This window comes from Nipponia nippon, unplaced genomic scaffold (genome assembly GCF_047370975.1).
Source record: "Nipponia nippon isolate SJK-2023a ecotype South Korea unplaced genomic scaffold, ASM4737097v1 scaffold_9, whole genome shotgun sequence".
In the NCBI taxonomy this organism is placed as follows: Eukaryota; Metazoa; Chordata; class Aves; order Pelecaniformes; family Threskiornithidae; genus Nipponia; species Nipponia nippon.
This window is the reverse complement of record NW_028262413.1, coordinates 23,636,889-23,653,239: the sequence shown is the minus strand read 5'-3', so window position 1 is coordinate 23,653,239 and position 16,351 is coordinate 23,636,889. Positions and strand designations below refer to the sequence as shown.

At 41.1% G+C, this 16,351-nt stretch overlaps 1 protein-coding gene across 2 annotated transcripts in view; it reads left to right on the top strand.

Annotated features, from left to right (window-relative positions):
• The first annotated feature begins 3,758 nt into the window (after nt 1-3,758).
• The window catches only part of NUP210 (nucleoporin 210), a 71,440-nt gene continuing 58,847 nt past the window's right edge, over nt 3,759-16,351 (top strand). For both annotated transcript variants that reach the window (XM_087744663.1, XM_087744662.1), the window contains exons 1-3: nt 3,759-3,958; nt 13,976-14,112; nt 14,918-15,049. In XM_087744663.1, the coding sequence (XP_087600789.1) occupies nt 3,798-3,958; nt 13,976-14,112; nt 14,918-15,049 (430 nt within the window). In that variant the 5' untranslated portion in view covers nt 3,759-3,797. The remainder of the gene's footprint in view (nt 3,959-13,975; nt 14,113-14,917; nt 15,050-16,351) is intronic.

The window sequence follows — 16,351 nt, the reverse complement described above, 5'->3', positions numbered from 1 at the left end:
TTCATTCAAAATTTGTTGGAGGCTCAGGCCTCAATCTAGGAAAGCACGTATGCATAACCCTAGTATCAGATACATGCTTAGCACTCATATCAAGTTGGTTTAGCCTTCCTGAACATGATGAGCCCTGCAAGTACTGCTGAAAAACAGGAGACACACATATTGCATACCCTCAAGATCTGAGGGCTGGGGAAGCGCTGAGGCAATTCAAAGGAAGACAGGCAATCGTGCACGATCATCATTGTGCCATTCGAATACTTTCATTTTTTGAACAAGAATTTAAAATTTTTTCACTGCGAACAGGAGATCACCTCATGATATACTGATACAGTTTTTTTCTAGCTTTATAAAAAATATCTTTCCACAATAAATTGATTAATTTAAAAGATTTAATCCAAGAATATGTCTCCTTGCTTCCTTTGGAGTGTTTTCAGATCTTCAGACCAACCAAATGAGTTTGTAAAATCTTTCAGTAATTATCCCCCTTTTATTTTCATATTTCAGTAGAAACATTATCAGCACCTGGTGTTTTGTTATTTACTGTGTGTATTTTGATTGCCTCTTAAAAATGTAATTCTTCCACAAATGGCTCAGCTGCTTGGAGAATAACCATTTATTGTTTGCCTTTATCCGTCTCACAATTAAGCAGCTCATTAAAGTACTCCCTCTATCATTCTATAATTGCATTCTTTGCGACTAAGAAATTTCCATTTTTGTTCTTTAACAGACTTACTCAGGTGTACATTGATATGCACGTAAAATTATCTCATATTCCTAATAAGTCTATCTTGTTACAGTTCTCCACCATGCCAGCCAACCACCCTGCCGATTGGAGGTATTTTTACGTTCTTTGCACTGTCATTTTAGTCTGAGAAGATAGTGCTGATTCCATACTGCTCTTATCACTGCAGTATGGAAAAAGAAAGTAGAGCACTGCAGCAACTATGCTAAGTCAACCCATGATTTTAGTAACTTCTCACAGAGCATGCAGCTACACTGTCTGCCTCCTAGCCTACTCTTCTCTATCCAAAATAGTCCCTAATGCTAACGCAGTACTGCAATGCATGACTTTCAATTTAAGTAAGCAGAAAATTCACTTCATAATTTTACTGTGTAACGGAAACTGCAGAGTTGCTCATCAATGTCTCCTGCCTTATTCTACTCCTACAATCTCTTAGCATGCTTTTGAGTATGCACTGAAAGGTATGTCAGACATTTAATTGCTGTACTTAACTGTCACGTTTCATCAAAAAGCTTTAAGGTCCTAAGTGCACTTTGCTGTTTCTTATGAAAATCACTCATGTCTAATAAGTATTTGAAACAACAATAACTTTTGAGTAGCACACTGAATACTCATCACCATACACTGTTGATGAAAGAAAGTAGAGACATATTGAGATTGCAAAACCTACTTTTTAAAAGCTAGGAAATACTGAGATACAGATGTTTTCTCACCTCATTCACAGCACAGGATTCAAGGTACTCACTATCTACTTCTTATCTACTCAGTTGTAATTATACTAACCGTAAACACATTGTATTGATTTAATCATGGGCTATTTTATCACATCCCTCCCTAATATCTGAGAACTTATCTTCATAACATGAACTTATCTTCATAACATGCCTATGAAGGAAGGTTATGGATTGATTGACAGAAAGAGTAAAGGAAAAAAAATAACTCCGTATTTTGGGGAGCAATTTAAGGTGTAGTGGCTTGATTTGCCAGAGCTTTTAATACCATATATCCTTCTGGGCCCAGCTCCCAGTGACTTAAATTGCAGCTGTAAAGTTCAGCTCTTCTCTAAATCAGACCACACAATTTCAAGATGTGCATGCAGAATATGAGTAATATACAAACAGAAGCTGCAGTGAGAAGTGAACTGTCCAGCAGCACGCAGTCCTCTGCGATAGAAAATGGAATAGCCTTGCTGAGGTACTGATAAATAAAACACTAGGTGAATAAATATTGAAAAAAAAAGTACTCCTAGGTAAATAAGTCCTGTATAAGCTTACTCACTTAGAATAGATGAGAATCGGTTAACTTCTATACTACCTAAATTAGAACTGGTTAAACTCTTCAGTGGTGTCCCTGGACAGTGTTTGATCTTCCTGGGCAGAATTCAAATAGCTTAATTCAAAGATGATTCTCCCCTTCTTCAAATCCCTTCTCACTGAATAGATACCATACCTCTGTCATAGGTAAAGACAGACAGATCCTCCACACGATAACTTCATTTACTAAATAGCTTTGATTAATTCCATGAGAATGACCTTTCCCATGCACCGTGAATGGTGAAGAGATCCTACCATTAAACATATGTTGAAATGATGATATATATGAAAGCATACTGACAAGGACAAATTAAGATTGCAATACCAGTGTGACTTTTGACTTACAAAATATAATGGTCTTTCAGAGTACTTTCAAGTGTGTTCAAAGTTTCTAAAAAACCAAATTATTAAATACACAGAAATTCCATTGTACAGAATCATGTTTATCCCTACATAAATCACCACTTCATTTCAGTCTTCAGCAAAAACATCTGTAACAAAGTGAACCAAGTAGTATGATGTCATCCACTACAAATCACCACCAGGAGGTAAAATATTAATTTTGCAATATATTTACAAAATATAGGGTTAAAAAAAATCTGAATTCCATTCCAGGCTCTGAACACACTTAAATGATTACAGATACCTCAGTGCTGGTTAAAACTTCCCTCCTTTTTCTTCTTCCTGCATTGGCCTACTTCCCATGCTGTTCCACCATGCTTTTAAGCAATACACAGGAAAAGGTCAAGCTCTTGTTAGGCTGGCTGACAACATCTAGCTACTTACTGTGCTCCCTGGAGGAGCTCCGAGTGGCTCAGACCAAGACTGCTTGTGGTATTCACCTGATTTGCAGAGTTCATGTACCACCAAGTTCCTTGTCTCAACTTCACCTTTTTCTGCATTTTGGTCTGCCTACCATTTTTTTTCTCTAGGACACAAAGTACAGGAAAATAAGTCTTCTTACTTGAAGGATATAAGGATACAGAAAATTGGTATTTTTATAACTGTTGTTTGCTTAGCTGTTAGCATCACTAAAAGTACAACACTGAAAGAGTATGTAATGGAATACCCATATCCTCGGTGGATTTTTTTATGGTTTTCTAACCCATAGGATTTAATCTATTTAGGGTTTGTTTGGGTTTTTTTAATCCATAGGTCCTATTTTTAAAAAACACCACCTCACCCCACTCTGCCTTTAGCAGGGCTTGTGGAAGGTGCTGTGCGGGGCAAGGTGAAGGCAGCCTGACACACCACCGTCTTCACCCCACGTCCCCAGCGGGGTGAAAACGGCACATGCTCCGCTTGTAAACCACTCGAGGTGAGCTGCTGAGGCAGCTCCGGTCTGTGAAAAGCACCATCTAGGCCGCAACCATCAGGTTTATCCCTTCAGCTGGCGCCGGCCACGCCGCCTGAAGAAAACCCACCCCGACAGGAGCCTTTTTTTAGCCGCCAAAAATCTGCGGTAGGTTGACTTGGCGGACGGCCCTCGCCTCGACCGCTGCGGTCGCTCCCCGCTGTTGGCGCCCCTAGAAATTACCTCAGGGAAGGCGGCGCCGGGGCAGCGCGGCCCCGGGGGGCGGAGGGGGCGAGGAGAGGGGCCGGGCCTGCCCGAACGGGCAGGCCCGGCCCCTCTCCTCGCCCCCTCCGCCCCCCGGGGCGCCCTGCCCCGCCGCTGACGTCCCTCCGCCCGCGGCGCACAAGCGCCCTTTCCCGCCCCCACCGGCGGCGGTTGCCCGTGGCGGAGCATGGCTCCCCCCGCGCCTCAGGCGCTGTCTTTTCTCCTCCTCCTCCTTTCTCTTCACCTCACCGCCTCCTCCAAGCTCAACATTCCCAAGGTGCTGCTACCCTTCACCCGCGGCACCCGCGTCAACTTCACGCTGGAGGCCAGCGAGGGTTGCTACCGATGGTGAGTGCAGGTGCCGCCGCCCTTTGTCCGCCGCTTCTCCCCCCTCCCCGCCATCGCCTCCCGGATGCACCTGCAGCGTTTCCTCAGCCCGCGGCGGGAAAACGCGATCCAGTGGGGCCTGATCGCTCCCCCTCCGGAGCCGTTCCCCTGGGGGAGCCAGCAGCGCCAGGCCTCCCCTCGCCGATTTCACGTTACTTAGGGCGTTTGTTGCGGTGGCCCAGCAGTGTGGGGGCAGAAATTGAGATAATCCCTGAGGGGAAAGGCTGGGCTTTACAAACCATCGCTGTTTGTTTTTGTTTGTTTTTTTTTTTTTTCTGCAGTGGGGTTTAAACCCGCTGAGAAGGGGCTCTGCCTGGAGGCCAGGGCTGAGAAGGCCCTAAGGGGAAGGCCCCTGCTGTGGGGGAGCTTCCCGCCATGTCTGCGTGCCCCGCGTGCGCCTCACACCCCACATGCACCCACCCCATCTACCCCACGCATGCCCACCCTGCTTCTACACGTACCCCACGTGTGCCCACCCTTCCTCCACACACCCCCTATGTGCTCACCCTGCTGCCCCGAGTACCCACAGTGCCACCCCACACGTGCTTGCCCCGCAGCTCTGGGTGTGTGGGGCAGGACTCATGCTTATGCTGTGGGTGTAGAGATACCCCTTCCCTTGCTGTGGTCAGTAACGAAGGTCCGCCAGCTTTGAGTTCGGGGTGTGGACATAAAGGAGTTGTAGCACGTAGCTAAGTTGAGAGACTCTCCATGATGCTGTAAGTGTAGGCAATGCCCTGAGCCCATCACCTCGGGCCAACGAAGTCAAGTTTTAAAACATTAAAGCTTTCCCAGTTTTCTTTTGGAGGCCTTGGTGCCAAGCACGTGGAATATACGCAAGGGACTTCAGGCTGGGAGCCCCCATCCCGCCTCACATAAGGGGGAGGCCTGTGAGCTGGGCTCGTGGGAGGCAGGCCTGGGTTGTGTTGAGCACCGGGAGCTAAAGGCAGATACCACAGCGTGTGCAGATTTAGAAACTGTGTCACAGTCTTCATGTTAAATGAGCGCTACCGACTCCTTGTCCTTCCTTTAGCAATTAGAATTGTAATTTGGATCAGTAATGGGCAGGAAGTACCCACCTGAAACAAAAGTGGCAGTCAAGATATGTTTAGGATGATACTTCCACATTTGCCAGATGGATGTGTGTAGCAGTTTTCAGTTGTTGTTTTGTGGCTGACAGTTACTGAAATACATCTTGTAGGGCTATGTTTTCACTCCATATCAGTTTATTTGGCTGGTGGTCCTACACTTCTCATCCCTGGGCTGGTTACTAGCCTTTGATCTGTGACAACTTACACATTTGAGGGTGTTTGCACACAGGAGCAGTAATCAGAGTTTCTCCAAAAGTTGACTGAAAGGAAGTTACTAGATGAGCTGCTTGTGGTGATGTAATTCAATTTTTGTGTGGACTGTTTTAGTGAAAATCTTGCAAGTATGTTTTTTTTCTTTTTCCTTACTCTAATCTTTAAAGGCAACTGAGTCTTTAAAAGGATTTGGTTTATGTGGTAAGGTACATTGTACAAAACTAAAAACCAAACTCATCAAAGCACTAGTAAAATCTAGGAGGTATAGGCTGTCTTTACTATTTTGTCAGTGAACTGCTAGGTGATGCCGGGCTGGCTACGGCCATTCCTGCGTGTGCAGGCGCTATCCAACTGTCAGAGTATGCATACCTTTGCAAATCTCACTGCAGTCTACAGATGAAAAGAGATTAAGATTGTACTCTAGGGAAATACCGTATTTGGTCCACATATGTCTCTCTAATGAGCGTGATTTGTAGGGACTTCAGAGCATGTTGTATTGGCACCAGCTGCCAGCAATGGGTGGTATCCCTCATGCAGATAGGCTTCAACATGCTTCTCCATCCTCTCCCTCTGTCTGCCCTTCAGAGATTAATTTTGATTGAGAATTAAGGAAACTATACCAACTTCATACAGAGTGTGTCATCACTTTCTGTACTGGGGTTGTAAATGTGTATTTATTCACTTCTGCTTTGCAGGGACTGGCAGGATGTGGGTGGTAAAACTCAACGTGTGCTTACAAAACCATCCAAAGGAAGCAGTAGCAGTGTGTGTGTGTGACTGAGCAGAAGCAGTAATGTTCGTTGTGGTGCTCAGAGCATGTTTGCTGGATTGCATCTGGGGCTCCCTTTCTCTCTACATCCTTGCCTCCGCAGGCCTTGAGCTGTAGGGGATTAGAAAGTGTGCTTTGGAGGGGCAGGCAACTCCACAGCTACTTGCTGACAAGTTTCCTGTACTTTATTTATTGTTAAAGCCATCAGTAACAGCCGTTACTGGAAGGAGGCTGTTAAACTGGAGAAGTTAGGAAGTACCAAATGTAATGACTTCAGAAATAGTGACTATTTCTCACCCAGGATTTGTAAAATGATGGGTGGGTTTGCATGCATGGAAGCAGGGATTTGGAATGGAAATTATAAGATTCAGGCCCTTTGTGTCTGGAGAGGGGACTGAGGTTGTGTTATACAGGTGATTGTGAGGTTAGAGGTAGTATATGAAAAGCTGCTGTCGTCTTACAGCAGCATCTGTCTTCAGAAGACATCCTCTGAGTATTTGAAGGACTGCATTACTGATCTCAAACATTCAGAATTCATATCTGAGTGTCCAATTTCATGAAAAATCAGTCTATTTCTTTCCAGTTTTTCTTTGGGGCTTCAAGTTTATCTCTGAAAGCAGGAGATTTTCAAAGTGATTGTAGTGGTGTCTGAGAATTCCAGTGATTCAAAGGGAAAAGGTCAAGTTTTATCATCATCCCAGCAGATTGGGAGCAATGGTAAAGTTACAAGCATGGCTTTAAAGTATTTTCTGATTTTCAAGATGCTCTTGCCTTCTGGAGTTTGGGTTGCCTTTATGTTAAAATTACTTTTTGGTAAAAGCTTTGTTTTCAAAGCATAGGGTGTTCCCATCTGTAAATATTGTACATGGTACTGTCTTCAGGGATAAAACACAGTCTGTTCGTATATATTTAGCATTTAAATTACATCTGTATTTATCTTTTAATTACCTTAATCCAGAAATTACACCTGGAAGAATGAAAGCATTCAGAAGCAGAATTCTCTCCTTGAAATCTGCCTTACCATAATAACATTAGGGGTGGAGAGGGGAACACACAAAACAAAAAAAAACATTTTCCCCCAAGATACACAGCATGGCATACGGTATTTACAGAAGAAATTATCTGTAGTGTATAAATATGCTTACATGTCTGTAACATTATTTCATGTCTTGTAGAATTGAGATAACATGGTGAGAGCTGGTGGAAAGTTTAAGCTTCAGGAGTTAGCTTTGAGAAATACAACTGATTGAATTTGAACCATTGAAACCAGAGGTTTTGCTGTGGAGAGGTTACAGCTATAGGAAACTGTTCAAAGGTGATAATGGCCCTGTACAATGTTGTTTGTTGCAAATATAATGGATAGTTTACTGCCACTTAAATAAAAGGGTTTGTGTGTGCTACTGAAGCCCTCACTGATGAGGTTACATAAAGCTAATTGCCATTGCGAGAGGAGCAGGTGGCAGAGTGCTGGAGTGAGAGATCCAATGGCTGAGTGGTGTCTGAGCTGCATAATGCTACAGGTACTTCCAGAGAACCCAAAACCTATATACAGCACTGCTGTTGCAGTAGTTGGCCGGCAAAACTCATTTTCTAGCTCCTTATCTTGTCATGTTTCTGATACTGGGTTGTAAATTGGTCTTATTACTCCATGGGATGTATGTGGTGGCTTATGTGTTTTAAAAATGCATCTTAAATAGAATGTTGCTGATCAAGATTCGTTACTTTGCTGTAAGACTGACAATCTCATCTCTGATAATCTGGGCATTTTGTTGTTGTTGTTTCATGGATTACCTGTTTTACCATGGGTCTAAACAATCCTGTCTTTGACTCTCACTGAAAAATGTTTTAGTTGAGATACTGACTGTTAATTTCCATATTATGAAATGACATCTTAAATAATGATTGTTATCCCCTGCTATCCTTACCCCTTCTTTGGTTCTCACCTGCTCTGCATTTCCTACTTATGAGGGCATTGTAGCAGGCAGCAAAATGTTCTCCCTCTCTCTGGGAGGTGCCTGTGCTGCTGACTGCCGGATAGGCTGGCTGCACTGCAGTGTGTGCTTTCCCAGCATGGCTTCAACCTCTTGTAGATGCCAGAACGAGCTTAGAATTGGATTAAGATATAAGGTTGGTAAAGTGAGATGGGCTGTGCTGCTGTGGCTCAGGTCTGTGTTACCGGAGTCTGTTGGCTCAAAACCAGAGTGGGTAGCATGAGTCTGTGGCATAGCTGTTCTGCCAGAGTTGAAGAGGCAGAAGAAATAGTAGTGTTTTTTCTCTTAGCTGATGTGTCAACCTGCAATGCAGTTTTACTGTTGAAAAAACTTTTTCTGAATCTGAGCATAACCTGCCTGGGAAGGAGGACGGAAAGGGTAGGGACTGTTGTTGATTTTGGGCAGCTTTTGTTGGTGAACACCCATGAAATGTTTTAAGACTTTTGCTCTCTTTGGTTGTGGGTCTCACCTTAGTAATTGAAGCTTTAAGGGTGTCTACATGTGAGAATAACAGAGTGGCTAATTTGAAGCAATGCAAAATGTGACATTTGTGTTTTGGAAGTAAACTACCATTTTTTAGTTTTATTTTCTAATTTGAAATCAGGCTAAGCTAATTTCAGAACAGCTTGTGTAGACCAACCTTTATTTATTGCATTCTCTTAGTTGGAAGGTGACTATCACCAGTGTGGCATGCCATTTTCCTTCATGCAGCTAGAAAAGGTACAAAGATGAGCATTTATGGTAAAATGCCTTTGGTCACCAGTTGATTTGACAAAATCTCCAAGTTACGGTTGGGCATCTGGGTTGGATTTTGAGAACAATCATTCACTGGCTTAATTCTGCTTCCTTTGAAGTTAATGGGCATGCCAGCTGATCACCATTATAAAATCCCATGAGCAAAAGCTTCATCCTTGGCTCATTCTATGGTGTGTGATGTTTCCATTTGCTTTTAAAGCAGAACTGGATGGAAGATTTTTTTGGTGGCTTTTTGTTTTCCCAGTACAATAAGAAACATCCTAGGAGAGGATTAAGTGAACAATAGAGACGTAATCTGCCACTGTGTTGGTAAAAATCCTTAAGAGTTGAGGGAACTCTGCCAGGCTCCCTACGTGTATTCTTTGGAATGGGTTTAGTTCCCATATCCTTGGTTCTCTGGGAATCTATTTTTTTTATCATACAAATACAGTTACCTGGACACTGTTCTGGCTCTTGTCTCTCTTCATTTTCCCATGTCAACAGTGTTAGTCCCACGAGGGACTAGACATAAGGTACCTAATGTTCTGGTCAATCCAGTCTTACCAAACTCTTGAAAACCTTTACTATCCAGTTTCCCTCTGGCTACGTATCTGCCCACATGCCTGATACAAATTCTAAAAGGTTAGATCAACTGACAGTCATAGTGCATTGTTGTCCCAAAAATTTGGGTCTGTTACCGGTCTGCGTCACCCAATTTACACACAGAGTTGAGGTATTTTCCTTTATTATGTAAATGCGCAGATATGGGTGGGTGGTACAAACCAGCACACCATTGGTGTAAACAGTTATTTATACACGAGATTTTAACATCTAATACATATTCATTGTTACTTTGTTAAACAATGGGCTAAAATTCTTCACCTGCCATGTAAATTACTACGCATGCTCGCTATGATTTTTTGAGACCTTTAATTCCTTCATCTTTTAGGTTGGTGGGTTTCTTGAGTCGGTGGTTGTGATCTCCCCCTGCCAGAATTACCTTTCCCCTAAGTTCATGGGCAGTTTATGAAGCAGACTATCATTCACTTTGGGGTTCTTTGTTCTGAGACAGATATCCTGTTTCACGATGCCATAGTATCATTAGGGTAAAATGAGCAAGGTTAATCTTTACCAACATCAGCATCTCCACAAAGGTGGATTTTTGCTCATTTAGTCAGTTGGGTTTAGTCTGAAGAGCTGACAAAACAATATAAACTGGTGAAGCAGTAAGAATTGACAGAGTATTGCTAGAGTGAGGGAAAGAGCAATATTTGCCTGATCTTTAAACCAGCTGATAAATAAATTAAGTATAATCCTTGAAGTGTTCACATGTGATATTACAGAACAGTCGAGAAAAATGCAGGCATAGTTTTGGGTGGATCTGTAGATACAGTCTTGGCACACGGTTCTGTGTCTAGGGAGTGGAGAAAAATCATGAATGAAATGGAAATCAGCAAGAGGACTGGTGGTCTTTATTGCAAGTGTCATTAATTCTTCAGCAAGTAGGATTTTATTCTGAGGGAAGTAAATATTGGGACTTTGGTTAGCTCCCCCCCCCCCCAGTGCTTCCTCCCCTGCCTTGCTCTTTCTTATAGATGCTGGTATGGGATCGAGAGCTACTGCCAGAAATGCTTCCCATTGCTTGCTTCTCAGGATCTAATTTTGACCTCTGACAGGCCTAGCTCTCAATATCGCACACTGACGTGCTGCTGAAGATCTGCTGTATTTGGAAGATGATATAAATTGCAGTCTTTGATGTCATTTTAAAGCAAAAGTTTCTTGTCCATCTAGGATGCAGTAGTGATCCCTATGAGTATTACAGCAGAGTAATGCCACTGTAATATACTGCCTATTTGATTAGTGCCTTATCCTTTCTGTACTTGACCCTGAATCGGATGTAGCTGTAAACAGAACGTGCTTTTGATATTGCCGAATGACATTGAGGGGTCATCAAATATTCCAAATGTTATGGTGTAAAAAACAATAGTCATACAGATTGTTTTTTAATGTAAATCAGTAGTAAACCAAGCCTCAGAAAGGCCCTACTTCACCTGCCCAGTTCAGGTAATTGCTTAAATAGCAGACATCCTATTGGTAATAAAACTAAAAATGTATTTGTAGTAAAAAAAGTAAGAAATTGAGCTGATATTCTACCTCCTATTTTAAATTACTGTTAGAGGCCAAATAGTATCTAATCTCAGGTTCCCTACTCCAGTGACACCTAAGAGTTAACCGACATTCAGCTGTAAAAGCTTAAAGGTTCCTTTATAATTGTGGAGTGTATGTAAGTTTACAGCTAAAATTTAATGTAAACTTTCAGTTTATCTTTGTTCCTTCCTTTTTCGAGTCTTAAAAATATCCTGTAATTAGATCTAGTTTTACAACACTGCTGTTAGTGCAAACTGTAGTGGTTATGTATTGCAATACCTAGCCATATATTAAAAGAACAAATACAAAACACAGTGAAACCCCTGTTGTGTTGTAAACACAATTTCAGACTGTAAGAACACAAAAACCTCAAATTAATAAAAAAAAATCTAATGGCAGAGAATATTAAGTAATGTAAAGAACTAAATAATAAAAGTCAATTCCATACATATAATGCTTATTTAAAAATGCCTGCATGCATATTAAGTTAGATCCGCATGCTCAGCTTGAAAAGCCTACTGGCCAAGTACAGAAAAAGCCTTACTGGTTGTGAATACTAACATTGTTTAAAGAAACTTGCTAAATGTTGGGAAACTGTTTCATGGCTGTCTAAGAAGCTACAGAATAACAGGAAAATAACTAATTGTTCACTCTTAGTCACTGTATAGCAAAGTTAAATGTATTACTAATATAGAAAATAAATCATAAACATCGTAAGCCCTAGTATAAAAAAATATGCTCATATTTGTGTACATTGCTTAGGTATCTAGAATATAACAAACAATTTTCAGGTTTAAGCTTCTAATTGGTGTTTAATTTGTCCATTGCATACTGCTGTGGGTTGTTTTTCCCCTTGATCAGATAAAATACTTTGAAATTTCTGGGTTAGCAGTTGCTACTGTTGTTTCAAAATCCTTTAAAACTAGTCTTTGTGTAAGCAAAACATTGTTGGGAGCACACCAATATTATGAATTAATAATTCATTAAATTAATGAATTTTGCCCAAGACAAAAATATCATACTGCTATGCAGTGTCTAATGAACCTGTGCACTGCCATTAGCATGCACAATTAAAAATGTTCTGACTGGGGTTTTGTGCCCTTGCATTGAAAGCTTTTGGGGCCTCGTTGTTTGGCAGTATAGTATGATAAAATCCAGACCCATGTGTAGGGAAACAGAGAGCTGACACAAATGTGTTTTTGTTTCATGTGAAGTTTCTGTGAGAAATGCAGTGTTCGCTGTCTTACCGACTGCTTCAAACCAAAGGGATCTCGGTGTCTTGCATGATTGGATTTGTCTTCGGAATTGTGCTTTTCATTGCTTAAGGTTGAAAACGGGATTTGCAGTTTTATTCTAGTGACTACAACCAGATTGGTCCATGTTCACCTGGACTGCAACTGTTAACTCTAAGATAACTGAATATATTGTGATATGTTATTTTTTTGAAATGGATACAATTTTAGTTAACAAGAAACTTTGTTCTTCACTGTTTTGGATTGGTTGGTTGTGCCAGTAATAACAGTAGGTAAAACCCAAGTCTGGGGAGAAGGGCATGTATGATATTGCTGTTTGTTTGAAACTCCCCTCCAGCTTCTTGCTGAGTTAAAGATTTTTCCCATAGGTCACAGGTAGGCATTTGTGAATATCCTCCAGAAGAAAAGTCAATTCAGCTTCACCATCTTTACCAGGTGGGGATCTAGTGCCCAGTTTAGATTGCATTTACCAGGTAATGCAATGTTTTCATCAGACCTGCTGTCATCATCTGGGAGAAGCAATTCCTGAAGAGCTTTGTTGTCAATGCTTTCTTTCATTGTTTTAATGCTTCAAAGGACCGTTGTGAAAGCTTTGACTCAGGATCCCTGAGCAAAGAGTTATGGCTATTTCAGGCACTTAATTCATTAGCGGCTTAAGCAGGGTGCTGGGCTCTGAGCTGGACTCCAAGCAGGCTGCCTTCCTGCTTACTCTGCAGTAACTCCTGCAGGTGTAGCATGAGCGAGGAGTTGTGTAGAGCAGAACTGACCCAGTTCTCCAAAATGGTCAGTCAGCAGCTCATCCCAGTTCAGACAGGTGATGTTCTTTAACTGTTTGCAAGAGGTGTGGCCTGCTTGAATATTGTAATTGCTTTGAGCAGTCTACATTCAGGCCTCAGATGCATATTGATACTGTCTAATTTAATTTCAAGAGGCTTTGTTTTTAATAACTTTTAAACTTCCCCCCCCATCTTGACATTTTTGGCACACAGGAATGAGATCTGGGCTCCACGTCCATGGTAGGCTTCCCACAAGCTCATTCCTGGAGCAGTTGTCTTTAGAAAAGCCATACAAGTCAGAGCAGGAAGTAACAGATGCATCAACTTTAGGTCAAAATCCCATGTAGGCTTACATTTTACCAAAGGTGATTATACAACTTTGCATGTTTTATGCAGTGTTACATCAGCTAAACAGACTAAATCCATTTTTTTTTTAATGATTAAAAAATGTTGTTTCTTACTTGTTTAGAGCCTCTGCTGTAGCGAACATACATAACTGTGATGTTCTGTCATCAGGGAAAACTTCCAATTTTTTCAGAACTTTGTTTCAAACTTGTTTCAAAAATGCAATCGCAAGTGGCAAAGGGAGCGTTACCTAAAATTATTTTATTTTCTACTTCAGTATTCTGTATGTGTTTTTGCTTGTTCCACGCCTGTAAGCTAATAAATAGTCAGACCAAAGGCTTTGTAACTTTGTTAAGTAGCTGGGTATAGCTGTAAACTGACTGAATTGCATTCAGCAGTGAATGTGCCATGGTAGAGAGAATGCTGTGTTTGTTTGCTTGGGCTCTGGTGGGCTTCTGGTCTGTGCTTTCCCCCTTCCTCAGCCCACACTTGCTTTTGCTGAAGTCCTCGAGGAGCTGTTGCAATCCAGCTCTTATGAAAGTTGGGTCCTGACTATGTAGCATGTCTCATGTAAATTATTTTGGTGGCTTTTAAACCAGACCTTTGATTTCTGTCCAGCAGTAACTTAAATCCTGCTAACACAACCAAATAATCTTGTAGGTCCTCCACCAGGCCGGAGGTTGCGAGTATAGAGCTGGCAGATCAGGATGAGCGCCAGTGTTCACAAAAAGCTGTTGTCCAGGCACGGTCCTCACAGCCCACGCGTCTGACAAGTATCATCTTTGCTGAAGATATAAGTAAGTTTTAACTTTTGCAAGCACACAACTACTTGTTTATGGGGTTCCTGGCGTCCTCCAGGAACAAAGTAGAGATTTAGAAGTGCACAAAACAAGACATTTCTATTCGTATGCATAGTCATTTTAGACTTTCCATGGGCATAGTTTTTAAGTTCTGTTTGTTAAAAGCCTCAAATAAGTGTTAATGATATTAATGATACATCCAGGAAAATGGGTAATTCTTTAAAAAAAAGGGGGGGGAGGAGGTGTGGCTGAAAATAATTTTCAGTACATACTTTTTATATAATGCAAATTCAGATGTTTTGCATTTAGAAAGCTGGAAATTGCCTTTGTGTCTGTCATACAGTACACCTGGTTAGTTTTTATGATGACAGATGGGCAAAAACAGATGGTCAATTAAATGTCTTGCAGTCACTAAATTAAGAAGTATATAGGGGTTTATCATCTGTAGGTAAAAGTCATTAAGTTCTCTAGGACATGAGCCATGTCTGACAGTTGCACTGTAGAAACTCTTAATATGTACTCAGAGAAAAAGTCTGTAGCTGTTAGTGTAGAAGGAAATCAGAGTTTTTTAAGATTTATTCTAAAGTTCAGTGAGGAAGGGAACTGCTTTTCTTGCTTGCTTAGCCACAATCGCCATTTGACCCACAGTTTCTTAGTCAAGGTCATAACCTAGTTTCAGTTCCTTCAGTGCCAGTGTCTTGTGTCATTGGCTAAATTTGAGGTACATTTTGTCTTGTTGGTGCTCTTGATGAGCATGTCCTGTGTTGCTGATTTCATGTGTTCTTTCTGATGTCTCTTCAAGTGACTGGACAAGTGCTTCGTTGTGATGCTATAGTTGATATAATTCATGGCATCCAAATTGTGTCCACAACAAGAGAACTCTATCTTGAAGATTCACCACTGGAGCTAAAAATTCAGGCTTTGGATTCTGAAGGTAAGCGATTTACTAGTAGGAGATAAAATATGTATTGAAACTCTTAATTGTCTGAGATGTGCACTGGTTTTATTTGCAGCACAATTGAATGTTAGAAGCCAAGCTGAGTAATTTAAAGGGAGTTGTCTGGATAATACATTCAGTAACCTGTTGTTTTTATTTAAGTGTAAAATCTACATACCACCTGAATAGGAAAATCAAACACTGCTTGATTTCCAGCAACTTTTGCTTGTCTTTTTTCCTTATTTTCCCAGGAAACTTAACTCTAGTGCTAAGGGTATTTTTAAAAATCAGAATTTAAAATAATAAAGGCATCAGCTCTTAGCAATTCTACTTCCAGGTCAGGAGTAAGAATGTAACAGGAAAAAGTCCCAACACTTGTCCTGTTGAAATGTCCCATAAGGATTTAACTAAGCTGAACAAGGCTGCACGGGAATGTGAAGTGGTCTGGGTTTTTTTGTTTGTTTGTTTGTTTTTTTCTTTTCTTTTGAGCTGAGGTAGTCTAAAGAGTTTTACAAAAGGACATTCTATGTGAGTCCAATCAAGCATCCAACAGGATGTTGAGAGACTATGTTGAAGACCAACCACCTATTGCTTGGATTAATATCCCTTAATTATTATAGAAATGCTCACTTTTGGGAGGTACTATTTAGGGTCATAAAAGTCAGTGCATTTGGACTGAATGCATTATTATTTAATATGAGCAGAAAACTTCTGCTTTTCATACTGTCTGTAGCATCAGAAAAAGAACCATGATGCTGGTAAAAACTTCATGCTTTGGTTTCAACAATTGATTTTTATGCACACATCAACAACATTCACAAACCACGTGATTTTTAGGACAGCTACTGGGCTGAAAGGAAATTACATGTAAAGCAGCTATAAAAGGCTGAATTGTTTGTTTTGGGTAGTTAATGACCCCATTGTACATTTGTTTGTTTGTAAACCATGAATGCCAGTTTATGTGTGGCAATATGTTAATAATGAAAAGTAATTTTGTTTTCTTATACTATGCATAGTACGGGATTCTTGGCTTGGTGTTTCTGCAAACTCTCAAGCATGTTCAGTGGACAAATTTGCCTTGGAAGCCACCCAGGTTAGAGTCTGAACAGGAGCAGTGGTTCAAAACCCACAAAGAATGTTTAATCTGCACAACTGAAACAAGGTGTTGGTTAGAAGCCATAGGACTAAACTTCCAAGTCTAAGTTTAGGGGATCAGGTACACTCAAAAGCTTTGAAAATCAGTTCTTTTTGACCCAAATAACCTTGGGATCCATCCTCGGGAGACCTTTGGACATGTTG